The sequence below is a fragment of the Hippocampus zosterae genome, chromosome 10 (genome assembly GCF_025434085.1).
Source record: "Hippocampus zosterae strain Florida chromosome 10, ASM2543408v3, whole genome shotgun sequence".
Lineage (NCBI taxonomy): Eukaryota > Metazoa > Chordata > Actinopteri > Syngnathiformes > Syngnathidae > Hippocampus > Hippocampus zosterae.
In genome coordinates this window covers 11,599,529-11,626,910 of record NC_067460.1, presented here as the reverse complement: position 1 = coordinate 11,626,910, position 27,382 = coordinate 11,599,529, and the positions used below count along the sequence as shown (strand labels likewise).

The window sequence follows — 27,382 nt, the reverse complement described above, 5'->3', positions numbered from 1 at the left end:
AATATTCACTAAAGTGTACCAAAATACTCTTAAATCTATTAAATACTGCACGTGTGAGTAAAAAACTTTAAAAAGCTACCGAAACTCTTTCTAAAAGTTATTTATTTCTCTTACAATCCACAAAATGCTCCCAAAAAAGTTGACAACATTCTTAAAACAATTGAAATACTCCCTAAAAATTACAAAAATATTGTTAAATGGGTTTAAAGTAAACACGACTACTACGAGACTACTTTTTTATTTCTTACCAGAGTCATTTTCAAATCTCCTGAAATACTCCCCAAAATTTACCTCAATACTTTTTGTCAACAAAATACTGTACTCCTTAAATGTTAGGTAAACACTCTTACAATCCATGGCAAACTCCCTAAAAGTTCATGAAATTTTCAAGTATACCCAATATCTCTAAATATTACCTAAATATTCAAATTGACTAAATACTCGTTTGTAGATTTAATACAGTACAATTTCTTTGCATAGCACATGAGGGGCCGGTGGTCATCGTACCACATTATGACTGCTTAATATGTAATCAGTAATAACTCGAGACACCAATGAATATAAGCACTATACAAACACAAAGCATCCAATTTAGTTACAGTATATATTAATCTGAAAAAATAGCACAGCAAAAAAAAACAACCTAAATCGATCGCCACGCAACAAGCAAAGTGACTGCCTTTATTTTGACAGGTCAGAAAGGAAGCGCCCGTTGTGTTTTCCGCGACTTGACTCGCTTACTTGAAAGCGGGAGCGAGTTTTTGGAGTGCCCACTGTGAAATGTGGCAGCATGATGCTGCCTGGATAATCGGCGAACAGCAGCAGCAGCGCAGGCGAACGCGACAGGAGGGGTAAGACGAACACTTTACACCAACTACTTTCCCAACTCGTGCGATTATAGCATTTAAAACGAAATGACAAGCGTTGGTTTGGGGAGAGGGTTTTATAATCCTCCCAGTGGGTTCCAAGTTTGCCTGAACCAGATTTTTGATGGCAACTACAACTGGAGTTCTTTTCTTTTTTGTTTTCCCCTACACCGTGAGGCTCTTGATGTGAATTGCCAGTGTGCACCTGATGCGCTGCGAGGAGTGCGGGCATCCATAGCAAGGTGACACGATCAATACATTTAAAAAAAAAACATATTTATCGTCGCGTCGCGCGCGCACACACACACACACACACACGCACACGCAAATGCACACCCGCACACTCACACAAGGGCGCGCGCGCGCATTGCTCATGCAGGGCGACGCGCGGTTTCTACGCGTTCATCCATCTTAATAGTTTGATAACTTATTGATCGGGCGGCTTAATTGTCTGGGGCGCCTCTAATTACAAACGTGCGCTGCCTTAATGGACTAATCAGCTTTGGTCTACCTGTTGAGGGGCGTCGGCGCGTGCGCGCGTCCATGCTTGATAAATGGTCAGCGCCACTTCGCTCAGCATGCAGACGTTATTACAGCGACGTGGTCGCTTGCAGACTAATCACCTCGCAACAAGCAAACTGTTGCTGCACGCGCGCGTTCAATCGACTTGTTGTCTGCCCTTCGCAGACTTCACAACAATTGCCCCAAAATGGGACAAAACAACTAAAATATTAAGACAAATAGGAGATTGGCTTTGCCATTCTATCCTGCGTGACAATCCTCAAACGGACAGTCGTCAACTCCGAATTGGGGACAAGCCAAGGACCTCAATTGAATCCGACTACTTAGGTTATCACTGAGGGAATTTCAAACGCAAAGGTGCCAAATAAATGGCATCACCGAAAACAGAAGAGCAATTTCTTGTCTTGACTGTTTGTATAACCACCTGAAAACGCAGCTTAGTCACCAGGTGGGCTAACGCTTAGCGCCTTTGTTTTTATGCTGTCCGTCAATCTGGATTCCCTTGCCAGCCTCTCACAGGTTAGTCTTGTTTCGATAGACATTTAAATAGAGACAGAGGCACCCACAACTCAAACCCATAAATCAGTGAAGATACAATTTTGTTTGTATGGCATAATGCGGTGGTCGGCTTGAGAACAGAAACTACGATAAGAGTAGTCAGCCTCAGAAGTTTTTAGTGATATCTCATCTCGCATTTGAATCTGATTTCAAAAAGGGCCATCTTTGTACGCTACTCTACCAATCCTCATCCTGATCCTCTCTCACAACTTGAATCTCTCCCTTAAGTTCACAGCCCCCAAGCTGAAAGAGGGCCAACGCCTGAGGCGCGGCCACAGCAAAAGTCTCAGTGGGTTCTGATGAAACATGGGCGTGCTCCAGCTCCACAACCCGGCTCACCCTGACACTCTGCTGCAGCGGGCCAACCAGATGCGCCTGGCGGGCACCCTGTGCGACGTCATCATCACGGTGGACGGCCACGAGTTCCCGGCGCATCGCACCGTCCTGGCGTGCACCAGCAAGATGTTTGAGATCCTATTCCACCGCAGCAGCCTGCGCTATGCTCTGGACTTCCTTTCTCCCAAGACTTTCCAACAGATCCTGGAGTACGCGTACACAGCATCGCTGCAGGCCACGGCCGAGGACCTGGACGACCTGCTGTACGCCGCCGAGATTCTGGAGATCGAGTTTCTGGAGGAGCAGTGCCTGAAGGTGCTGGAGACGATCCAGGCCGAGGAGAGTGAGGACACGCTGGTGCGTAACCACATCGGCGGAGACCATGGCGACCACGGTCGAGCCAGACACTGGCGGCACCTGATGTCCAAAAATCACTCCATCCCGGACGGACCACCGCGCACCAACGCCGCTGCTTTACACCACCTGGCGTTGTACCACATGACGGAGAGGAGCCCATCGGGGCCTGACCCAAACGACCCTCCAGAACTGAGCCCCAAGCTGGATGTGAACATGGACATTTCCCAGGAGCTGCAGCAGGGCAGTGCCGAGGCCCCGACCCTGGAGCCCATTGAAGGTATCAAGTCGGAGAACATGCAGGTGGGCGAAGCGGACTGTTGCGAGGGCCGCTCGTCCGGAAGCTGCGCGTCTGAACCGAGCCGGGACGAGGGCCCGGGGACCCCGCTGAGAAGCAGCGTGATCACTAGCACCCGAGAGCTGCACGCCGGCCCCGAGGAGGGCATGGTGGGGAGCTCTCTGGACTGTTTCCCCGTGATAGCCGAGAAGCACCTGGCATCCATTTACTCTGTCGCCCCCAATCACGCGGGAGAGGCCATGACTCAGGTGGCCGTGTCGCTGGGCCCTTCTCTGGGCATGCCGCTGGATCCGCGGACCTACGGTGGCCTGTTGCACCAGGGCCTTTTGCACCGGGAGCTGCTGAGCAGGTTGGGCCAGTTTGCGGCGGGAATGAGGCACGAGGGGTCCGTTCAGGGACCGCAGTGTTGTGGCGAGTGCGGGCTGCAGCTACATAACCGGCAGGCCATGGAACAGCACAGGTAACGCCGACGCACGCTTCATTAGCACAAACTCATTTCAAACTCTGTCGAGGCAAGACAGTCGTGTATTGTATTGTCTTTAAAAGACATCATGCACATATTGATAACTTTGAATCATTCCTTCCGTACATATTTTTCTATGATCTTTGTGTCAATGTTCTGTCAACACCCACATACAAAAATAAAAATATACAGCACCCTGTTTAAAAATAAAAACTTTTAATGTCAAATAAATCTTACAATCTGTATAATACTACAGATTCGTTTTTAGTTTGTGTTTGTCCAAAAAATATGTGGGGAAGAGGAGCTTGAAAAAAAAAAACATTTTAAATCGCATTTACAATATTGGGCGGGGTTGTAAAATGGCAATTGGGTTTTCAATTTTCATAATCGTTCAGCCCTCATATAGCCCCTTAGTGATATTCCGAGAAATCCAAGAAAATGTCCAACAACGCCCCCCTTCTTTGTGTGATCATTCGAGTGTATGAAAACACCCTCCTCGATGGAGGAAATAATGCCACCGTCTTTGGCTTCTTTGTAAAAAGAGCAGGTGTGTGCCTGTTCGTCATTTAAATGACGCCCAGAAGTTTCCGCAACATTGCACGCATCTCTTAAATGTTAACATTTTTTTTCTCCAGACATGTTTGTCGGTCGGGGATGGTGGATACCTTCAAGCTGTTCTATTTTGATCGCTGCCGCGGGCTGTTGAGAAGTTTCTCAGCTCCCGTATTATCTTTGTGCACGCAAAGTTATGGTTTAGCGATACACGATGGGCGTACACGACTGTCAAAGCAAGACAACCTGTGAGGTCCTCATCGCTGGCCACTGACATTTCAGCCTTGTCGCACTCTGGCATCCTGCAGGACGTTTAGCGATGTGCCGACTTACTCAATGAGACGGACGTGCGCGTGTCTGCGCGCCGCGGCAAGAGTGGAGTTGCGGTAGGTCCGTAACCAGGTCACTGAGCATGCACCTGGTTCGCCGATTGACATTTGGTAGTGCTTTGCTGACAGAATTCCTCCGGGAGCGCTTTCAAGCGGGAGGAAAATCTCAGGAATTTGGAGATCTCTTTGAAGGTTGCTCCTTGTGGAATGAGGGGATGATGGATTTTGGACCGTGCAGCGGTTTACCAACCAGACATGATAATATTTCAAATGGTTTGTCTCTGCGTGTTAAATGTTAACGATTAAAACTACTCTGGAGCAGTTTAAAAAAAAACTAATACAAAACCCCCATCTCGCTTAAGTTACGTGTATCTTGCTCTGCACCACAAACACAAAACCACTCCAAAATCGTGTTCAATCGCTAATCTAACACCTTACAATTGCTAATTACAAAAAAAGCACAAATGTATTATGCTGTCATTCATTAACACCTTTTGAAAGGCCTGAGAGCCACAGGCGCGAGGCAATCAATCACACAATGAGCAGTTGAATAGGCAAAAATGAATCTGTACGCTAACTTTTGACACTGTAAATTGGTTGTTGATGCGTAAAATTAACCGGTGACGTGGGGGCAGAACACTAAGTATAGCAACCAGTCGTCCGACAGCTAAACGGAGCGCCGCGGTAGTGGGAAACATGATGGTGCTTCGCTGTCATTTCTGACCTGCAGCTGATACTGATTTCGCCCAACATGGCGCTCCTTCGATGTCGATTCATTATCCCGTTTAATTCTCATTCCACCAACGCAATATGAAATATGAGTACTGTGTTTTGATTAGTGCTGGCACAGACATTGTATTCTTGGGGTTTAGTCCCCTTTTAATAATCTATCTCGCAATTTTTGCGTCCGTTAGGTAAGTCTTGGGTTGGGTTTCAGCGTAAAATCCTACAAGGTAGTCATTGGAGAGTAGCACACGTTTTCTCTGTTCTTTTTCCATCCGTAATCATTTCAAATGATCGTTATAATTTACTGTGATGTTGATTTTACCGTTGACAACAAAACATTGTTTGTTTCGTGGGAAGGGAACTTCGAATCAAGCTGATAAACTGTCCCTTCAAATAAACTTGTGATTTTTCACACAGCGCTTGATTCAAATGGATGTTTCAGATATCATAAAAAGGAAAAAGAGGGGACATTTTCAAAAAACAAAGAAAAAGCAACAACAACAGAGCATTTAACTGCCGGGGATTCCAAACTAACAGCTTTTTAATACCATAGCGGATCACTGTGTCACTTTTTGATCTTTTGGACCGCAGGGTACAGTTTCCGCAGTAAAATTAATCAGTCCTATACATGTGTTTTTGTTTGGTGTATTTTTGTCCAGAATTTTACAACAGCCTCTTTTACAGGCCGGGGTGATGTGAGGATGAGAGGACAGATGCCTGGCATGCTCAGATATGTGTGATATTATATGATTGCTTTCGCTGGCGGCTGGGCTTTGGCGGGTCGTCTTTTCTCCCTTTTTCAGCGTGGCTACATGAGGAAATGTGTGCGTGTATATGTGCGTGCGTAGCCAGTGTCTTCCAGCGCCGGCGGATGAAGGCACACGTACGTCTGCGCTGCATTCTGAAAATAGCCAGATATCCCTTTGTCTGTGTTCTCGCGCGTTTTGTGATTTACCAACTCCAAGGGACCTCTTACACTAATGACGCTGCATTCAGACTCTTGCCGAAATTTAAAAAAAAAAGGGGGGGATAAAAATAAAAGATATGGCTCCTCTTATTAGGAAGCACAGTGACATTTGGGAAGATGATGGAAAGACCAAAAAAAAATCTCTTGAACAAAAAACGAATGTGCCGCCGTTGTGAATCTTTGCTTTTTTTGTCTCCCCATCACACAGGAGGCTGCATGACGACGAGAAGGGGCACGGCTGCGAATTCTGTGGCAAACACTTCCAGGACAGCATGCGGCTACGCATGCACATGCTGTGTCACACAGGTAGAGTATCAGCGGAAGAGTTTTTCCAAGTTACGAGTTGTCCCTCGATCAAGTTTTTGCTTGGGAGTCCGCGTGCTTAATGCTAACACATAATGTAAAACAACATACACAGGCTAAGAAAATTTGCATTGATGTAGCTGCAACGGACTACAGTGAACCCCACGTAATTTAGACAAAATGTGTGCTTTGCCACCATCTGGGGGGATTTTGGTGCCATGGGACAATGTTGAAGTGAGCCGAAAAGTCTTATTTAAACTAAATCTGTGCTTTACCACATGAAGTGAGTTGAGGAAGCTCTTCAACTCACTCAATTAGACTGAGCATATGTATGCTTTGGCGAAAGTGAACTCTGGTGCCTCACCCTGTGGCATTTTCTGTGCCATGGGACTGTGTTGAAGTCAGTTGAGGAGCTTCATTTAGACAAGAGTAGAGCTTTGCTGTCATCTTGGTGCTAACAACCTATATAGGACTGTCATGATGATTAACTATATCGACTGATCATTCGATGAGAACAAAATGGACATGATGTTTTCTTGGACTTGATAATTGGACTTGGTCATTAGCATACCTGGTTGTTTACATACGTCATTGTCATTCATTCATGTTGCCCCTTCCCTCTGCTGCTTCTCAACTTGTTAGCCGCAGTGGGAGTAGGTACTTATAAGCGCACACGCCGGCAGCAATCATTATCAGACTCAATTATTATATCCAAGATCCAACAATTGTTGGGCTAACAGCTATCGTTTACGGTGCTCTTTTTACACAAGTGCTTTGCTTGTTTATGCACAATGCTATGAGATCTGAAAACATTCAGTGTGCCCGCCAGAAATGTAAAAAGACTGACGACTGACCCAGCGTATAGCTCCAATGCAAGATCTCTGGTATATCAAGAGATTACAGCTCCCTGAAGTTGAATGTTTATATAAACGCGTCAATCTGTGTACATGACATAAAACGTATTCAATAACTTGAGTGTTAATTCAGTTAAGTATTGAGTAGATAAAACTTTGTTGAGCCAAGGTATCCATTTTACAAGAGAGAAATCTTGTGGGTGATGAGCATACATATAGCTTGTGGCATTCAGGCGCAGTGAAGTGAGATGAGGAGTTTATTTAGACACAACTAGTGCTTTGCCACCATCTTGTGGCATCTTTTGGAAACTAAACCTTCTGGGGCGGCATCAGTTTGTCGAAGATTTTTGCTATTTGCAGCGTGGAATGGCGATTCACTGTCATTCTATTCATTTCAATGTGAAAATGTCTTTGGTTTACTAGCATTTCGGTCTGTGAACCGACAAGGAAATAAATTCAGTTTCACGAACTGCTGTTGGAATTGACTTCGTTAACAGTTACTACTCTACTATTGAGCACGTTTGACACGATCTTGTGGCATTTAGGGTGCTTCAGAAAAGAGAAAAAAAATGAAGAGGTGGGCATTAAATCAATTAGCTAAAGACAAAATAGAGCAAACTCCCACCTATTCACTATTTAGTAACGCAGACAAATTTTTAAGTTAACTACACAAAAAACGTTTTTGTCAACAGTAAAAATGAGAGTGCATTTAAAAATGATAACATTCAACATTTTATATTTATGAAAAAAAAACTATCATTAGAATGAAAATGTCCTGTATTTTCATCTTTGTCAAACAATTTCAAACATGAGCCGTTGAGGTTGATGTTAAATGTAATTGTCGTCGAAACTTAAAGTGACTTTCTTTTTGATTATCTTGCACAACACAAATAGTCCTTTATGAAAATTTAAAAAAACAGATATGTCCTAAAAATGAATTAAAACCAACTGAAATTAAAAAACATAAATCATCACGAAATCATAACTAAGAATGAAAATCTCTCACTACTACTCCGACATTTTTGACGCTGGGTTTTCAGCTGCACCTGTTCCCCATCCACCGCCTTCTACTGACTGGATCACGCCTCCTTTACCTCTCAACTGACCACCCCCTTTCCTCCCAAGCAGAGTCCCTTCCATGTTTTTGGGCCTCTCGCCAGCTCTACCCCCCCCCCCCCCACGCCTTTTTCTCTTGGGGGGGGGGGGATGATGACATCATCAACTCGCTGCCGGCAGGCCTGGTTGTTCTGCCAGTGTTCCGAAGCGTGTGTGATGGCTCGCTCGCAGATGTGTGTCCAGGAACACACTGTACCCAAATGCAGACTTAATCAGACCTGACTGCTCTCCCAGCTACTTTATCCAAAATAGAGAGCTAGGAGCAGTAGGGAGGGATTGGGGATGAAGGGTGGAACTGCACGTTTTATAATCAGGGAGTGAAAATGCAACTCAAATACAAAGCTCAGCTGTGTACAGACGTTTCCGTGCATTGTGACATCCTGCTGAAAGCTGAGTGAGAGAGAGAGAGATCTTTAAACTTTCCCCAACTCGTTCCTTTTATTGTCACATCCACCAAGCACGCACACACACACACACACACACACACACACACACACACACACACACACACACACACATACACGCACACACACACACACACACACACACACACACACACAAACACGCATATGACACGCTTTGTTTGCATCACCTTCAATCTGAGAGTTTTCCGACCCCCGTAACGCCAAACCAAACAAAAAGGATGCGGATCTCATTTCTGTGTCGCCGCGTATTTGGGTAGAGCAGCCTCAGATCCCGCCGGTTGCTAAGGAGCGAGCTCTCCGCCGCTCTAATGGGCTGATTTGGTATGCAGCTCGACGCCGGCTCTTATTTTGGTATGCCAGACAAAGTGTTTTGATGGAGGACGATTGCAGCCGTGTCTGGAGACGGTTTGATGGTTTATGGATGAGAGCACACTCCGTGCCTTTGACGGCACAAGACAATGCACTATGTTTTCTCCTCCCCACCCCAACCGCCTTTTGCCTTTATCACACGAATCGCACACGGCGCAATACAACGCGGCGCGCTGGACGGCATCACGCGACATTAGGATCTAGAAGCCGCTGTAGTGCCGCTGGTGCGGAATAATAGTTGCTCCGTGTGAACTATAAAAGAGAAACAGATTGGTCCTTTTTTTTTGGTGTTTTGTTTCGGCAATGGTGGCACCGTGCTCGTGTGTGCGTGTACAGAGTTGAAAGAGGACCACATCTTGGGTTCCACGTTCCGAGTTCCAAAAGCTTGTGGGTGTTTTAATGAGTCATTTTAACTTCATTTAAAGCCAGCTGAGCAGAAAATAGATCAGTGAATGAGCCCAGGGCCAGTATGGATCTGCAACCGATTTACATCTCTCTGAGAGCCAACCCACATCCAAACAGCTGTGTGCTGAGAAAAGAACCTCTAAAGTGGAACACAATCAGTTCTGTGATGCTGGTTGACTTCGAAGTTGCTCTAATTCCAAATCGAGTGAGGATTCAAAAACATTTGCCACTAAAGAATTTTCCCGTAAATATGTTTAAAGTTGCCACTATTAATAGCTTAAAGTGGGGATTCTTAATTACGCGGGCTCTCTCTAATGGTTTGCAAATAGTCGAACATAAGAGAACAAGGCTTGCATACAACCAGTTTTATTATTATTATTGTTATTAGAAGTCCATTAGAGTACAATTTTTACTTTTCATTAGGGATGGGAAAATACATGGTCAATGTATCGAATAACTGCAAAAGCAGTTGATACCAGATACTTAAGACACCCTCTTGTAGCTATTCTATGGTATATTCACTGCATCCATTGCACTGTTAATTGCGTCTATTGATCATATGCCCAATTCAGATGCATTTTCAATAAGTCTATATACAGTGCCATCCAAATGTTCGGAAACACCTTCAAATTCAAGTGGTCTCAAACACATGAAGAAGTCGAGAAATTCAAGCTATTAACTCCTGATAATGCACAGCTTTGAGCAAAGGGTCATTCCAGGTCAGAAAGCATCCTCCACATCATAAAGTTGTCATACCAAGAAGTGTAGAACTGTTATCTGGCCAAAAGGTGCCTACTTTGAAAAATCTGAAGTACATCTTTTGGTTTGAAAGATATTTGTAACTTATTTAAATTATTCCTTATGTATTGACGTCAATATTAATTAAAAACGTCGGGGGGGGGCATTAGAAATGGAATTTGAGGACGTTTCCAAATTTTTTACTGCTCATACAGACCAAGGTTTACAGTGTCCTCCATAATTATTGATATCGGTGAGTAGAGGACTTGAGGACAGTGCGACGTGCGACATATTTGCTTTCAATCTTTAAGAACGGTTTGTAAACATTTAGAAAGTACAATTTGCATGTACCTAATATGCACAGGATTTGCCAATGTTATTTGAGGATTTACGAACCATATTCCCCTCCACATATTTGGTTGAATTTGTAATTTTGGAGGATGTAACTTGGAGGTTCCATTGCATGCTGCAATGTCTGCGTCTGCGGATGCAATTGGAGTGCGGCAGAAAAGGCCAAGGCGGCCTCGTCTATTTCATTGTCACAGACAAGGGCGTCGCATAGGTGAACTGGCAAGTGTAGTTACAGTGCATGTGATGGGATTTGGGGTGTTGACTTTGAAGTGTCCCCCCCCCCCCCCGTCGTTTGTTTTGCTATCCGATAAAATGGACGTGCCGCAGGCGGTAAGCGTCTGCTGTAGAGAGAGAACACCCAGTTCTTCTGTGGCCTCTCAGGCAGACAGTCTGCTCGTTGTTCAGAAGCTGATAACAGGGCCGTGGTAAATAAAATTCTTGAGCTTGACTCGTTCTGTCGGGAAGAAGGGCCGATGTACCCTGCCTGCTGCTTTTGTTTGTCTGATTCGTGCGTTTCTCTGCTGTGCAAGCACCTAAAAAGCACTATGTGCAGAGGGATAAAAATTAGATGAAGATGTGACTGAGCTAAATCTCACATGCTATTTGTGTTGACCACAATGCCGTCTTTTTCAAAATGTATCCGCAGCTCCCGCCGAGGCGCTGGTGTGCGATCAGTGCGGAGCCACCTTCTCCTCAGAGGAGGCTCTGGATGCTCACCGGCTCACACACACAGGTTAGTCTCTCTCACACACACTCAAGACACTCGAGTTACTCCCATGACTTTGCGACTTGATTTTGCTCGTCACGCTGGCCGGCTTCAAATGTTCCTGTCATAATGCTCCATAATTTAGCGAGAGGAAGGTGGGAGGCCATCTCACATGTCGGCCTCTAATCTCTCTCAGTATCCAGATCCAGCGCGTGCCACTTGCACACAAACCGTACAAATCCCCACCACCACACATACACACGCCATTTCTTCTTATAGCTTTCTATCACAGGCCAACATCATCCACAACTTTTTCATTCTCAGGAAAAATACAAAGTGGGACTTGGGCTGTCATGACACCTTAATTCCTTACCAAAATTCTGACTTCAAGTACTTAATTGCATAGAGCACCTCGAAATCCAATATTGAAACAATCGCACAGGAAAAACCTAAAACAATTTAAAGGGAAGTCAAGTTAATAGATTTTTCAGACAATAGCAAGTGACAAATGTGGCCATGGATAAAACGGCTGGATTTTACTGCTTAATTCATCCTCCACAAACAATGTTAGCGTATTTTTCGGATTATACGTCGCTCCGATTATAAATCGCACCAGCCAAAGAATGCATAATTAAGAAGGAAAAAACAGACATAAGTCGCACTGGAGTATAAGTCACATTTTTGGGGGAAATTTGTTTGATAAAATCCAACACCAAAAACATACACGTCATCTTGAAAGGCAATTTCAAATAAAATCAATATGCTAACGTTACATGTCGCTTGGTAATGACATCGCCCCCTGGCCTCTGTCGGAGTGTCAGCTTAATGCTATTTATCCACTCAATTATTTAATGTCACACCTTGTATCTATTAGTTGCCCACCCAAAAATGGCAGTCTTTTGATTGGAAAGAGTTCCAACATTTCCAACCAGCATTGTTGAATTCTCAGCAGGCTTTCGATGCAGACACAAAACGCAGCACTACTATGATTCTTGTGTATGGTGGCGCCACACATACTGCGGTCAATTCATTCTTTGACAGGGATTGGTCACTTCCATATTAAAAATCACATCTGTCGTGGTGCTATGAGGTAACGCGAGGGAGATGATGTAATTGTACCTGCACACCCTGAAGTAAAAAGACAGATGCACTGTACCGTGGTGACCTAAACTGAACTTTCCGCTTGCTTCAGTCAAGAAGACAAAGATGCTACTCTGAATTCAGTACAGCCGAAAGCTAAGGTTAATTCTCATTTTATGACTCCGGTAATTCCTTCAGTGAATCAAGTGTTTCCCCAAAAATCTACCATAATTACAAGTCACACGAAAGCAACATCATCGAAAGTCAAAGTGTCCTGGAGGTAAATAAACTCTATCAAGGAGGGACAATTTCATTTCTTTCTGTAGTCTTATTCCTTTCGTGTGCCAGTTTGTATGTCTTTCCAACCTACCAGGTCAAGCAGCAAGCAAATCCGGGTGACATAGCCCACTATTAGCGTGCTAGCTAACCCGATACCAGTCAAAACATCACATGAAGTATCTAGAGGCAGCTGAATGTTGTTTGTTTCTGTTCAGGCAACAGTGTGTCATACCGTAATCCTACCCTAAAAATAGAACTTCCTTTTTGGTGGGACACTGGTTTGTAATGAGATCAAAAAATAGACCCCTAGATCTTCTACTTTGGTGGTTTGGGATGCATCTTATGTTAGCACTAGCATCAACACAATTCAGAACTGGGATGAAGTGCTTGAAATTAGGGATGGCCATACCACACTTGATTCTGTGACTATTTGGTATTAATTGTTGCTTTGTCTAGCCGGCACAGGAGTTGATTTGGTCTCAACTAGATTATAACTCTGAAGAAGCTCAAAATGATTTAATAATCCTGTGGCATTTTTTTTATCTCTATGTAACAACACAGATAGACAATGATGATGTTCCGAATGATTCAATTATTTTTTGAACATACACAGCTAATAAACATATTTTTATGATGACGTTATCCCGTGGTGGAAGTTGGTAAATTCAGGGTGTAGATACTTAAAGCTTTAATTTTGATTTTCTAAACTAAAGGCCTTAAATGTCTTGAAAATATGTATATTAATCAAGCTGCCATTTAGCTGCCAGATAAAAAGAAAAAAAAATTGTGCCCACTGGGTTGAATCAGCAACAAGAAAGCAAAAAAAAGAAAATTACGTGGCTCATATTATGTTGTTCGTCAAATTGAGCCATTTTAAAGTTTGAAATAATGTTCAAAAAGTGAATTTTCAGGATTAAAAGTCTGCAAAGTGTTGGGTACACATTGCACTTTGTAATGGTTCATTTCACATATTCGCAAGTTGAGTTGTGGACATAGCGATGTTAAAAAAAAAACACACACACATTGTATAAACAATATTTATTTGGGATTTGATCTGTTATTGACATTTATGGTCAGAGTAAGAACATGTCCTCGGTCAGAATGACCGATCTACTTTATTACCGTTTCTGAGAAATAAATAAACAAACAAAAGGAGGGTAAAGTTGATTTTTATAACTATTTTGTTCCTTTGCGTGCAGATAAGGTTGGGATTGATAAATGCTCCTAACCTGCAAACATTTGTAAAAAAACAAAAAACATTTGTTAGATGTAGAACATTAAAAATAAAACATTTCCTAAAATTGTTGGACAAAGTCTATATCTCTTGTATTTTACATTTAGTGATCAAAGTGGCAAAATATGGGATTTTAAGCTTCCGTTTGGCTCCCTTAAACCTGCTGCTAATCTGACTATACTTATCCAACATGAAATTCATCAAAACTGAAGAGGATACCTTTCAGAGATTTACTATTCTTAAAACCTTTCTTATTTATGCCGAAAATCAAATGAATCTGAATGTGGTCACCTTTCTCAAAACAAGGGTACTCTCAGATTGTCTCGACATACTGTTTGTCCGAACCCAGACATTTTGTTGCCACTGTCAGAGAAAGGTGATCGCCCTCAGAGGCGTCTTAGCATGTAACTGTAACTGCCGGTGGCACACGCCGTGTTGAATACTTAATGCCAACGCAGGGTGTTATTCATGCCCACAAGTTTCTACCCTCACCACCCCCTGACTTGTAAACATCCAGAGATCGTTCTCGAGCTTGGCCCGGTATCAAGAGCAGAGTACAGCAGGGTATTACTCTCTCATTTCGTCATGACCTTACCTCGGCCTGTTGTGACACAGGAGCCTATTCGGGGGTTTGTTTTTAATTAATGTATTTATTTATTTACGTTTATATGTATTTATTTTGAGTGATACTAGGTAGAGATAGTCTAATCAGTGGTGTTCAGTTCTTGTATGTGGGAGAAGGAGGGGTTTCATTGAATAAGTAACACAGTGCCCGGTGTCCTTTTAATTTGCCGAGTGGCCCAAATGAGTTTGGTCTTGGTAGATCAACACTTGTCAGAGTTGAGCAGCTGCTGCCTACCGCCTCTTGGGATTCATATGACTAGAGAGCTCTGCGGGTACCAAGACTAGTTACAGTTTTCACAGGTCTCTCTGGCGTTTTGATATGTCAGAGGTGAACGGCCGAGGGTTGCTGCGATCAAAGAGCAAGGGGGATGGGCGGGGGTGGACTGTGGGAAAGCAACAGGGTTAGAGAAGGGCTATATGAGGACTTTTTAAGGGGTGGGAAGGACTGCTGCTGGTGTGCTTGGTTCCAGCATTGAGAGGGGAAAACAACATCATGTGCTGTTGTTTACTCCTCAACTCGGCACTGTCATAGTCTCCTGACCTACTTGTCAGAGCCCAAAATAAAAGAATGGATCCGTCTCCGAATCGCTCGCACAACAAAGGCGTTTGTTCTGTCACAGCTGGTTTAAAAAAAAAAGGGGGGGGCGCAGGGTTGTCTTGATTTTTGAGACTATCATATCTGTGGCGAAATGGACTGTGTTCAATGCTTGTAAACCCAGGTTGCCCAGTCATGTTGTCACCTTGCCTTCAAGGCTTGGGACATGAGGGATGGCTTTGTGTACTCACAGCAGCTGCACTGTGTCGACGCATTACAGACATAACCTTCTGAATTGCCCCCTGTAATTAAACAGAACTGAAACTCCATTCAAACAGCCTCAGCTTTGTACGGCACAGACCTTTTAGCTCGCCCCAGTGCGTCCGTCATCAGGCTACAGCTTCCCTTCAATAACTACTTGCAATTCCTGCACGCCGTTGACCAGACTGAACTGTGCCCTCCTTGGCCCGCGACGTATTTGCTCTGTGATGATACACAAAGCACCCAGCGGCCCGCTCGATTTCTATTTCGTGAAAATTATTTAGATTGAGAGAGTGGCGTAAACATTCCAGGAACCGCGGCGGAGGTAGGAGAGCAATGAACCGAGTGAACCTCTCCACCAAATGGGTAAAACGGGGTCAAACAAAGCCCGCTGCATTAATTATTGAAACGGGTTGTTCATACGTCGGGTAGATTCGCAGTCGACTGATACGAGCCCAGGGTTGTTTAAGGTACTGTGTGCGTGTGGAGTGGCCTCCTCAGCGGGGAGCTGTGTGCATGAGCACATACAGTAGAGTGACTTGAACGCTCACGGGGTCATGTGAGGTGTGTAGCCTCAACTGAGCCGAGAGGCTTCACGTCGCACACACGCAGAGCACAGCCTGGAGACAGAGCCACTCCCTGGTATATGACGACACTAACTGGTGCGCATGATGTAATATTGTAAACTGTTGAATTCATTTTCCCCTTACAATGGAGTGAGGTGTTAGGATCTAATGTGGAACCCGGTACATTGAACACAATTCAAGTGTAAGGAGAAGTGAACCTTTGAGTGACAAATAGCTGTCCACCGTTTTTATGGAGCTTGTCCTCATTCGGGTCATGAGTCACCAGCCAATACCACGGCACATCCAGACAAGCAACCATTCACACTTAACTTTCACACCTATAAAGAATTTCGTCTTTAACTCTTTCATTGAATAGATGTACTTTTTTTTTTAAATCAGGCCCCGCCTACCAAGTACATACTTGTATGTATAAGTCTTTTTTTTGTGTGTGTCATAGAGAGGAGGAGGGTCTGATGCAATCTGTGAATGAGAATAAGCCGTTTGCATTGTAAATCATGTAAAAAACCGTGGTGCCTCACGTGCTTGAAATGCATGCTTTTACAAAAAGCTCTTTTTCTCAGTTTTTTGCCCAGGAATCGCCATTTTCATATCCATATCCATTTTGTAATGCCGATTGCTGAAGAATGGAAAAAGATAGAAACAACATTTCTTATTCTGCTGAAAGAAGAGAGTCCAAACTTAATGTTGGTAGGCTCCATGTTTGTATTAGAACCATATATTCTGTGGTCCTTGCAAGATCAGTCAAAATCCAGTAAAATACTGTGATTTGAAGGGGTTGCTCCAGTGAAAATGGCTGGGATTGAATGAGTTAATGACCCTACCATGTATGTTTCTGGCATGTGGGAGGAAGGTAGAGGACCTCGAAAAAGTGAAGATGAAACACGACTAGCTGACAGTTTCGGCTGTCACTTCAGCCTTCATTGGAGCTGATTTCATTGTGTATATTTTAAATTAACCAGCTGATTAGTCAGTCAGGACAGCAAGTAAAGGAAAGATGAGATGTGGACCGCAAGCCACAAAACGGAACCGTCCACCGTGCTGCATTATAAAACTAAAATAAAGGCACATCCTTTGTTCAAGTTAGTCATGCTATCAGCCATTTGTATTTGCATCTGTTCGGTAAAATTCATTTGTGTAACCAATAATTATGTGGCTCATTAAATGAAATTTGCTGTTCTATGATTATCACAATTTTCCTCTATGGAATCACTGCTTTCCGGCGGCGGTGGCATAAAAAAAAGCACAGAAGAAGAGTCAATCACACTTTGGGATCCTGTTGATGCACTCTGAGCTGCTGTGGCGTTCAATTTTGGAAGTTACAATGTAATCATAAAAATCATATTCCCGTGATTGAACTAAAGCATGAAAAATACGGTGGTGTGATCTTTGCCTTGTTTCATTCATTTTTTATAAAACACAAACCTCGTAACTGAAAAGATGAGACAAAGACGAGGAAATATAGCGGCCGGGCAGTCAATGAATACAATCTCTTGTTCAATTTGCGGTGGGGTTTACTCCCAGACCCTTGGGGTGGGAAAACTTTTGTTTGCGGTGTGAAAAGAAACAGGCTGCGCTTATTTGTGAATGAAGGGATTAGCTCCAACACTTCACCCCAACACTGAGCATGATCCTATCTGGTTGCCTGGACACGTGGTTTTGTCTCTTTTAGGCAGCGTGAGAGCCCGAGCTCGCTCCCGATTCTCGGAGGCAGATGCATCAAGACAAGACAAAATAGGCCTCCATTTAATCACGTGAGCCTCCGTCGGCATGGCGGAGGATGTGCCAAAATAGCATCTCCACCTCGGCCCATCCTGAATTATTAACCTCCTTGTGCGGTGTAACGCACAGGGTTAAATGTGCACGCTTTGCTGCTGCATTTAAGCTTGCGAGTAAATCATTCCTCAAGATACAATGGTCAGTTAACTGCGGCCCTAAAAGAGTACCGCTGGTTCTATGCTATTGACCCAATTGACAGCCAAGGGCCACGGGGTCATATTGTGCCTTCAAACCCAAATCCCGAGCCCATTGTCTGGTTCAGGGTGAGACCGCAGTGTGCAATGACAGCCAACTGTAAGGCTTATTCTGTGCGAAAACAAGCTCCTGTGCGCTTATTACGCGCTTACGAGAAAAACTCAAATCTTTTTGGGGGAATTTAAGAGCGCAGCTTGACAAAACGCTGCCGCAAACACAAGACAACACACGCGATACACAATGCCTGACTGGGAAAGCTGACTTTGTTGTTAACGTTAGTTATTTTTATTCTCTGCGCGTAGAACAAACTAAAAGCTGCCGACACCAGATTTCAAAAGTGACATCCTTGCGGCAGGATTTCATTTTGCCACACAAAAAATGTCAGACTGTCTGAGCAGATGGCAAACCCCCCCCCCACAAAAAAAATTTTTTAGTCAAACATGTGGGCGGATGATAATTAGAGTGGTTTTGAAGTATTTAAATGTGTGGATTATGTGTTGCTCAACTAGACCAGGGTGACTAGTCTGGAAAACACTGGAACAGAAAGCACGCCCCCTGCTGGATAAAGCAAAGACTAAGAAAGAAACAGAGGTGAACTGCTCAAATCTTCAAACGTCCCCCGGGGCAATGTAGATGGTTCTCTACTCTGGGCTTCGTGAGTCCGGTTAAACGCTGAAAGGGTTTTTTGCACGGTCATCTGATAACGTGTCGGGGGCACCGGAGGGGATACAAGTGTGTGTTCGGGGAATTGAGAGCTGTGAGTCTGTTATCTTCCAACTCAAATATTGTGATATGTGGGTGAGAATGGAGCCTGGTCATTAGGCGACCACATAAAGACTGTGGGTGAGGTTGGGGCGGTGGGAGGTGCACGTGCACCCTATGACTAATGGGCTCGGGTCAATGAAGGCCTGAACCTCATTGTGTGTTCTTTGTGCAGCCCACAGCCCAAAAGCCTCTAACAGGTGCAGCTCAATCCAGCGGATGGCCTCCTGGCAGGAGTGTTAGGACCAGGGAATGCCTTTCATCCCATCCTCTTGCTGTTAATGATTACGGATGATCCACTTCTATTAGTGTTTTAACAGGCCATTTCGAATCAAGAAAAACACACACGAGCTGTCATCTGTCTTCTTCAAAACTGCGCGTCTATTTGTGCGACATCCTTCCAAAAAAACATGACTTTGCGCAAGATGAAGAAAGGAACACACAGCAAATGTTTTGTGGCTTGATTTGTTTCTTTGTCTCTTGTCCGTTAACTTGACTGAACCCAAAAGCGGGCGGCTGACACTCTTCCCCTCTTTAGTATGAGCGCCCTGCATCCCTTTCCCCTGCGTTAATTCCAATTTAATTGCCAGTTGCCTCAAGGCACTTCAATAACAGTAACAAATGATTTGATTTAGTGGACCTCATCAGACTGCATTTTAAATGTGACACAGCAACCCCACTTGAATTCCAATGAAGTGCTGGCACGGTCTCGTGTTTACTAATGATTCTCGACTGGAGATGTCTGATTGAATCTCAGTCGATGGGCGCTGCAAGCACCGGCAGAGGATCTGAAACCTGAGCAGACAAGACAAATAAGGACCCCTTCATAATCTCATAGGAATGCCCGACTGTGTCGAAAGACACATTTTTGTCGATAAAGCAGCAGATTAGCCGGCTCCTCTGCATTTCCACACGCATGATTTTAGTTCAGTGCGAATCGCCAGAGTGGATTTTGGAGTGCCGGCGTCCAGACCTCGTAGATCAAGTGGCACACTGTACGACAGCCAAAGGATGCACGTCTCGTAGCCATTTTGACATCAGCGAGCCGGCCGGCGGCTCCTCCATCTGTATTCCTCGCCACACTCGGCGCAACAGGAAAGCAGCCCCAAAGAGATGCCAGGTCACACACAGGATTAAACCGGATTGTGTGCGTGTGTTTTTTCCTGCAGTCCTGCCTTTAATGGCTTGATATCACTACTTAACATTCTGCACAGGGCGCACGGTGTAGGCATCATTTAGGGCGGAGCCACTATCAGCCGCTCTTTCAGCACACAGGACTTCGCAGGCTGCGGCTGACTCCTGATGGGGAACGAAGAGAATAATTACACATCTAACATACCAGGAAGGAGCCATTGATTGTGTGATTGGCATGCGCTCCGTTGAGTGGGAAATTCTTCAGGAAAACAATGACTTTCATGGTTGAAAATAGAACGTATAACAGGCTCACAGCTTAAAGCGCCTGCGGGCTTCTAGGGGAGTTGGTTTAGGTAGAGACACTTGCTCTTTGAAAGAAGCTTTTCCCTCCGAGGACGCACACAAAGTTGAAGTGACCCAGTTTCCCCACTTAAGGCCCCGTGTCTGCGCGCCGTACTGAAATAACCGCGCGCCTCCGTCTCTCCTTTTGTGCCTTCTCCAGGGACTGACATGGCGGTGTTCTGTCTGCTGTGTGCAAAGCGCTTCCAGACCCAGAAGGCCCTGCAGCAGCACATGGAGGTCCACGCAGGCATGCACAGCTACATCTGCAGCCACTGCGAGCGCCCATTCCCCAGCCACACCACCCTCAAAAGACATTTGCGCTCACACTCGGGTAAGAACAGATGCCCTTTTGCACCTTCACTGCTACCTGCACAGGAAGTGCCAGTCCAAAATATTAAGACACAGCTCAGACAGTGTGACATCCAAAGTCCAACACAATTTGCTCCACGACTCGGAAAAAAGATGAGCCCATTGGAAATATTGTTAAGGGTGCTAGTAATTGTGTTTTCCACTGCGGGCATACTTGGGGTGTAACGAAAGCCCATTTGAATTGGAAAATCGGCTTCGATTTAAAAGATTTGATTAAGCAAGATCAAGCTGAATCATTCCACTATGAAATGCATCGTCCTCCAATCGTATTGCATGTACCGAGATACAGTAGGTATTGAATAATCTTTTTTGGATAATCTCCCCGTGTCTGTGTGGGTTTTCTCTGGGTACTCCGGTTTCCTCCCACATTTCAGACATGCATGGCAGACAAATGGAAAACTCTAAATTGTCCATCGGCGTGATTGTGAACGTGTTTAAGAGTGCCCTACAATTGGCTGGCCAATTCAGGGTGTACTCCGCCAACTGCCCGAAGACAGCTGCGGTAGGCTTCGGCACTCCCGCCACACTTGGGAGGTTAAGCGGATTAGAAACCTGGAGGGGCGGATGGACTGTCTTCCCCATTAATTGGTTGTTTTAGAGTATGTTGGTATAAGACTTACTTGTGCTCCATGTACAGCACTTTGCATAAAGCGGTGGTTGTTTTTAAGGACTTCATAAATACAGTTGAGTTGACAATCATCTTATATTGGAGACGCACACCTTTGTACGTTTACGAGTATTCACTACTACTATTTGGAATGGAATACCAAAGTAAGATGCAAAACAAGATTACAATACTTTGCCAATGATAATATGTTGTAGTGATTATGCCCCAATCCACTGTCATTTTTTCGTGCAGTTCACAAAAATTTTAAAAAATAGAGAAGAAAGAAAAGAAAAACAGTATGTGGTTATCACGAAATGTTTCCACCATGCAGTTACTGGCATCCTTCTGTGGTGCCTTCCAAAGAGTCAGAAAAAGCCCAACAGGGGTTTGAAATGTCAGTTTTGTTGGACTTGTTTGAGGTCTATTACTCCCCAAAATGTTGGGTGAACTTCAAATGTTACCACAGACATTGAAGTACCAACCCCAACAACCTCTCCATCAAAATGACTTTTGTTGAGACAGAATTTACAGCCGTCTGGTCAAAAGTGGATTATGAAACACAGGCAAGCTGCACTTATTCTACGTATATGGTTGAATTTCTTCTGTTAATGGATTAGCACGCATCATCTTTTGGCCTGCTTCTGCGCCAGATGACTCACCTCTGCTGTGACAGCACTGTACCGTTACCGCCGGTGCTTATTTTGGGCAATTTCATCGTGTTTATATTTTTGGGTTCTTAGACAGCCGTCGGGGGCTTGTGCAAATTCACGGCTGTCAGTTCCAGTGCGGTTCACGCAAGGCGATAGAGGGAACCCAAAAAAAAAATATTGAAGGAAAAGCAAATGGAAATGACTTGTCTTGTGTGTTCTAGCCAGGGTGAGTTTTAGTGCCGCAAGAAACGCAGCGATATTTGCCGAGATGTCCCCCTTTCTTCTCTTACCTTAAATAACACTCTGAGCTGTCAGGACGACTTCATGTCTAGACGGGAGAAATACATAATTGATGTGAAGAGACAGAAGTGAGGGGAGTTTTGCCAGTGACAGCGTATCTTGTTTGTATGCCACTCTGCTTGGAAGTAACATTTTGTAAATGTCAGTGTGGGGTAGGTTGGGGGGGATATATTGAGGGAGAATTGGCTTGTAATGAGGAGGGCCATGTATCCTGGGCCTTGGTTGTTGCTGTGGTCACTGAGATAATGAGGCACATAGGTCATTGGAGATGAGTCAAGGCATCAGCCGAGGAGAGAAACAGATTAACTACAGTATAGAGGCGAGAGCAGCACACAACCTGGAGGGCTTTTATTAGCCATTAGCGGACCGCCAAGACGAGTGTTCTCGCATCACAACATTAGCAACGTGCGACGGAACGTGTCTATTCGGACACAGCTCCGTATGCAACCCGGCGTGTCGTGCCAAGGATAAAGCTCGCCTCACGAGATAATGCGCCGCGTCAGTGCAGAGGCCATTGTGTTGACACGACATGAGTTGTGTGTGTGTGTGTGTGCGTGCGCACGCGCGCTGTTTTGATTTTTAGGCGATCACCCATTTGAGTGTGAGTTCTGTGGGAGTTGCTTCCGAGACGATGGCACCCTGAGGGGACACAAACGCATCCACACGGGAGAGAAACCTTACGAATGCAACAGCTGCGGGAAGCGCTTCAGCCTCAAACACCAGCTCGAGACGCACTACCGCGTGCACACAGGTGAGAGCCAAAATGAAGAATGCTTCTGTTAGGGATGTTTTCACCACCCAGTTGCATTAGCACCCCATGGGTGTATTCATCCAGATACTATGAACAACAAACTTGCACCTGTGCTTGACTTGGACAGATGATTAGTGTAGACGTCTACACTTAAGTCAAAACTAGGAATGGGTGAGTACCGATACCAGGATTGTATCGGGCCGATACCGGTCTTATTTTTAGGTATGGGATAATCATCAAGGCTGCTGGTACTATCCACAGATACTTAAGGCAAAGCATAACTAACATTGGGTAAGTCTACGTTAGGTATGTAACGATATCCAAGCATCACAATCCGATATTGGAAAGTTAGCAAAATTTAAAATGCTCAAGACACTGTATAAAAACTTCTGATATTACAAAGAAAAAAAAAGAAAGCACAATACAGTCAAACCTCGGTTTTCGAACTTCTTTGTTCTCGACCAAAAATTTCTATTTTTTTATGCTTCGGATTACGACCGAAAATCGGTTCTCGACCAAATTGAGCGTAATTGAATGCGCCACTTGACTCCTCTCACCTTCCTTAGACGTGGAAGTGACGCTTCCTTGTGTAGCATTCCATTGTAAGCAGACGTGTTCAATAAAGATTTTTTTTTTTTAAAGCGTGGTTTTGGTTTTCGAACAAACCGTTTTTCGAACAGCCTTCTAGAACAGATTATGGTCGAAAACTGAGGTATGACTGTGTTCTGTTTTTGTACATAACAGCAGTGACCAAGAAATAGGATTGGTCAGTCATTTTATTGTCTTGGTCTATGTAGTTCACAATGCTGTTTTTGGCTGAGAACACTAATCACAGTTGAAATTGAGGCACTTCATTGCTAATGCATGCACATTATGAATTGAGTCAATTTTTACAGGACCTCAAACGTGCTACATTCCCCTTCATCTTGCAATTATCGTGGGTGTGAAACGTAGGTGGCCAAAACATACCGAATTCAAATTAATCTGCACTAATAAAGTAACCAACAGAGGGTGCTGCAACTACACAAATGGAAAATTTAACTGATGTGCCGCTTTGAATATTGTGGCATGACGCCGATGAAATTGTGGCAATTTTAATATCGACATATCTTTTTAGTTACATCCCCGCTCGAATTATCCATACTCTAAGAATGAATACTCGTACCGGTGTCGGTCTGAAAAAAAAAAGGCGTCGGAACATCCCTAGTCAATATTATTGTAAAATACGATAATAAAAATTGTTATCTGGTTTAGCATAGGGGTGGCCGATATGACAATGTTTTTTTGGGTTTTTTTTGGATGAGACTTAGCATCGGATGTCATTTTCTTTACACGGTTACACGCACGCGCACACACACAAAGCACATACAGTTCATGCCGGAATTTGGGGGGGGGGGGGGGATCAAATGGATTTTTACTCTTCATGCTGACATTGTCACGTGCCCATACATACTAGACCGAGATTGTGTTCACGTGGCTCACCGTCAACCTTAATGTCACTAAAATGTCTCTTTCCAGGTGAGAAGCCATTTGAGTGTAAGCTGTGTCACCAACGTTCCAGAGACTACTCGGCTATGATCAAGCACCTGCGCACGCACAATGGCGCGTCTCCGTACCAGTGCACCATCTGCCAGGACTTCTGCCCGAGCCTGGCTGCCATGCAGAAGCACATGAAAGGCCACAAACCGGAGGAAGTGCCGGCAGACTGGAGGATAGAAAAGACTTATCTGTATGTCTGTTACGTCTGAGCAGGTCTAGGACCCAGAGGCGGGAGAGTGGGGAGCGGGCGCCGACGCACAATAATAGTTGAAAAAAATTAGTTAATTGTGAGTCTTTCTGGGTCAAATATAAAAATGCAAAGTCGAGAGTTGTCATCCCGGGAGAGCATGCTAGCGCTGAAACAATAACGCAATTTATGAAAATATTTGTGCCATGTCACGATGAAAGTCTTCGGTGGTCACACGCCAAAAATGTGCTAAAACTGTGAAAAAGTTCAAAGACAGAGAAAGTGGACTACATCAGCCAGCCAGTACCGGCAGGCCGACTTGGTTCAATTGCGACCCAAAGAGTCGTTATGAGAGTATTCCATTTCCTCAAGCACACCTCACAGAATTCCACACAAAAGTGGCGAGTGCAGACGCGTTTACACAAGAACAATATCGTAAAAATGGGGGTTTAAATTTATTTACAAAGACATTTTTCAAGATTTCAAGTCACGGTAAAGCAAAGACGTCTGTAGACGCAGTCACTGAGATTATTAGTTATTGGTGTAATCTGTCTTCTGGTCAAAAACCTTGCTGCCATTTTTTGCTCCCGACAATGCTGCGACTGATAATTTCTTTGTTAAAATGGTCCAGTGCACAGAAGTGACAGACTGGCATATTTTTTTCTGGGCCGTTACTGATAACTTATAAAGTAAATGTTAATGTAAAATGTAAAATATTGCCATCATGAATCAAGAAAAAAAAATAAAACAAAAATAACAAATCCAACTCCTTTGCTGAAATACCATGAAACGTGTGTTAAAATAACTTAAAATTTGCCACAGGAAAGGGTTTTCTTTTTGCCGTTTTAAAATTCTAATAAGTGCAGGGAGCTCGCAGCATGTCTGAAGTTAGATGAAAACCTAAACAAGTAAGTAGCTATCTGAAGTTCGAGAGAAAATAAAGTTTAGAATTCAATAAAACCAAAACATTCCATTTTCACTTATTTTATTTAGAAAATAAAAAATTGCAAGGGAGTTCCCAGTGTCAGCAGTATTTCTTAAAAAGTGACATTTTCAAGTAGGTTCTCAAAAGTCAACCCAGTTTTCTCTTTGGATTTCACATTTAAAAAAAAGGCAGATGCTGATAATTGCCAAAATGTCAGCACCGACAACTGGTCTATCCCGACTGAACCTCTAAAAAATTAAGACTAAGGTTGACGTCGCTTGACTCTTAATTTGCCAAATAAGCAAAAGGTACTCTGGGCGGTGTCTGGTTGTTGCATTATTAAAAAGTCACCTTTAATAAGGTACAATAATTATTGACTGTTACTCAATTTGTGAGTAAATATGTCTTGGTTTGTTGACCTATCTGAGTTACTCCCTGGATTGTGCTGTTAAAATCTTTAGAGGAAAAAAAAAAGATTTGTTAATTGGTTGGTGCGCAACCTCCTCCCCAGTCTTTTGTGACTGTGTTTTTCCTTGGCTGTTTTTATGATTATTTTTTATTTTTTTAGTTCCTGTGCATGTTGTACTTGAATGGATGCCAGGTTCTTGGCCTCACAACACACCATCATTTTGATGGTCGAATGGCGTCATGGGTTCCGAGGTAGCAGGCTTCTATTTTATTCAGTGTAATTGTTTTATTGCTATTTATATGTTGTTTGTTACCAAATATGTGCTGATTATCACCATGTTTCAGGTAGAGCAAACTACTTGCCCACCATTTCTCCCCGTTTGTTGGCAAACAGTGTTAATCCGTCTGTGGGTTTCATTTCCGAACGATTACCGTCACACTTTAAATGGTGAAACAGTGCAGGAAAAAAAAATGTAAAGCACCTCAACATGGCTTTGATGCGTGTCTTTTTTTTAATCACTGTCTATAATTAGACATCTTATAAATCACAGAATGGACAAAAATAGAACATTAAAAGCAAACTGCTTTTTTGTTATTTTTAAAGAAAATCCAGACAAGGGGCGATTGGTGTTAGTTGTGGTGTATGTCATGTACAGGCCGTCCTGCTTTGTTGTTCCCTGTGTGAGCCTAACACGGGCGTTATAGAGTTAAAACATGTTGTATTTTTGTATCACAGTAATTTGCTGTCTTGTTTACATTTAGTATCATTTGAGAAGCATCTTTAACGTGTACTTTTTGTATGTCTCCGATGGAAAAAAAAGTCCTCTCCTCTCCCCCTTGTGCCTCTTTTTCTAAGTAGGGCGTTGACATGTTTGAGTACGTGGGTCTGTGCTGTTGGTGGGCTTCTTTTTTTTGTTGTTTCTCATTCCCAAAATTCGACCTGGGATCCACGTCTCGGAAACATTGCAACTGGAAGCAACATACTGTGATTGTGACGCTGGCGCTCTAATGCAAGTTGCCAGCAAGGGGGATGTAAAAAACGCTCATATTGCGTTCCTGTCTAGAGTGAAAGTTAACTGTGGGGAGTTTGGGGTTAGGGGGATATACAGCACATCCTGGCAACTTGATGCCATGACACACATTCACTGTATCTATTCTATCCATGAACATGCACTATAACCAGTTTAGTCAGTGGACCAAAAGAAATAGAGCACTTTTGTTTGAAATGTTTTTTTTTAAATCTTTGTATATTGTGATAATGCAGATGTCCTTTTATTTTGGTGTGTCCTAGAAGGCTGTGATTCGCATCGTTTAGATATGTCGATGTCTGTCTACCTCAGGGCCAGGTCAAAGCTCGAGCTGGTGTCCAATCAGGGTTGTTCTTCTTGCCATGTGTGCAGTAAAATCCCTCCTCATTGCAGCTTTTTAACACCTGTGTGTGAAAGTGTTCTCTCGGTGTGGATTCAGGCACAACTCCGTATGCATCAGTGTTCGATGGCATGGTAAAAAAAAAAAAAGAATTAAAACAATTTACTATTCTATGCATTCCATCTCTTCTGTCTGTTTGATCACCAAACATATTAAAATGTGCGAAAGGAT

General features: G+C 43.8%; 1 protein-coding gene across 2 annotated transcripts; it reads left to right on the top strand.

Annotated features, from left to right (window-relative positions):
* The first annotated feature begins 714 nt into the window (after positions 1-714).
* zbtb16b (zinc finger and BTB domain containing 16b) lies at positions 715-27,382 on the top strand. Of its 2 annotated transcripts, none has more exons than XM_052077498.1 (7): positions 715-851; positions 2,175-3,394; positions 6,180-6,277; positions 11,179-11,265; positions 20,208-20,378; positions 22,557-22,724; positions 24,243-27,382. In XM_052077498.1, the coding sequence occupies exons 2-7, from the start codon at positions 2,253-2,255 to the stop codon at positions 24,470-24,472; spliced, it is 1,896 nt and encodes a 631-aa protein (XP_051933458.1). In that variant the 5' UTR covers positions 715-851; positions 2,175-2,252; the 3' UTR covers positions 24,473-27,382. The 2 variants fall into 2 exon arrangements, with proteins under 2 accessions (XP_051933458.1, XP_051933459.1); XM_052077499.1 differs by lacking the exon at positions 715-851 and adding an exon at positions 901-1,108.

Bases quoted from the DNA above. Each gene is read 5' to 3' on its own strand.
- zbtb16b (XM_052077498.1), top strand. From the start codon at position 2,253: ATGGGCGTGCTCCAGCTCCACAACCCGGCTCACCCTGACACTCTGCTG. The intron at 6,278-11,178 runs GTAGAGTATCAG...ATGTATCCGCAG, and splicing joins GCACATGCTGTGTCACACAG to CTCCCGCCGAGGCGCTGGTG. The intron at 11,266-20,207 runs GTTAGTCTCTCT...TGCCTTCTCCAG, and splicing joins TCACCGGCTCACACACACAG to GGACTGACATGGCGGTGTTC.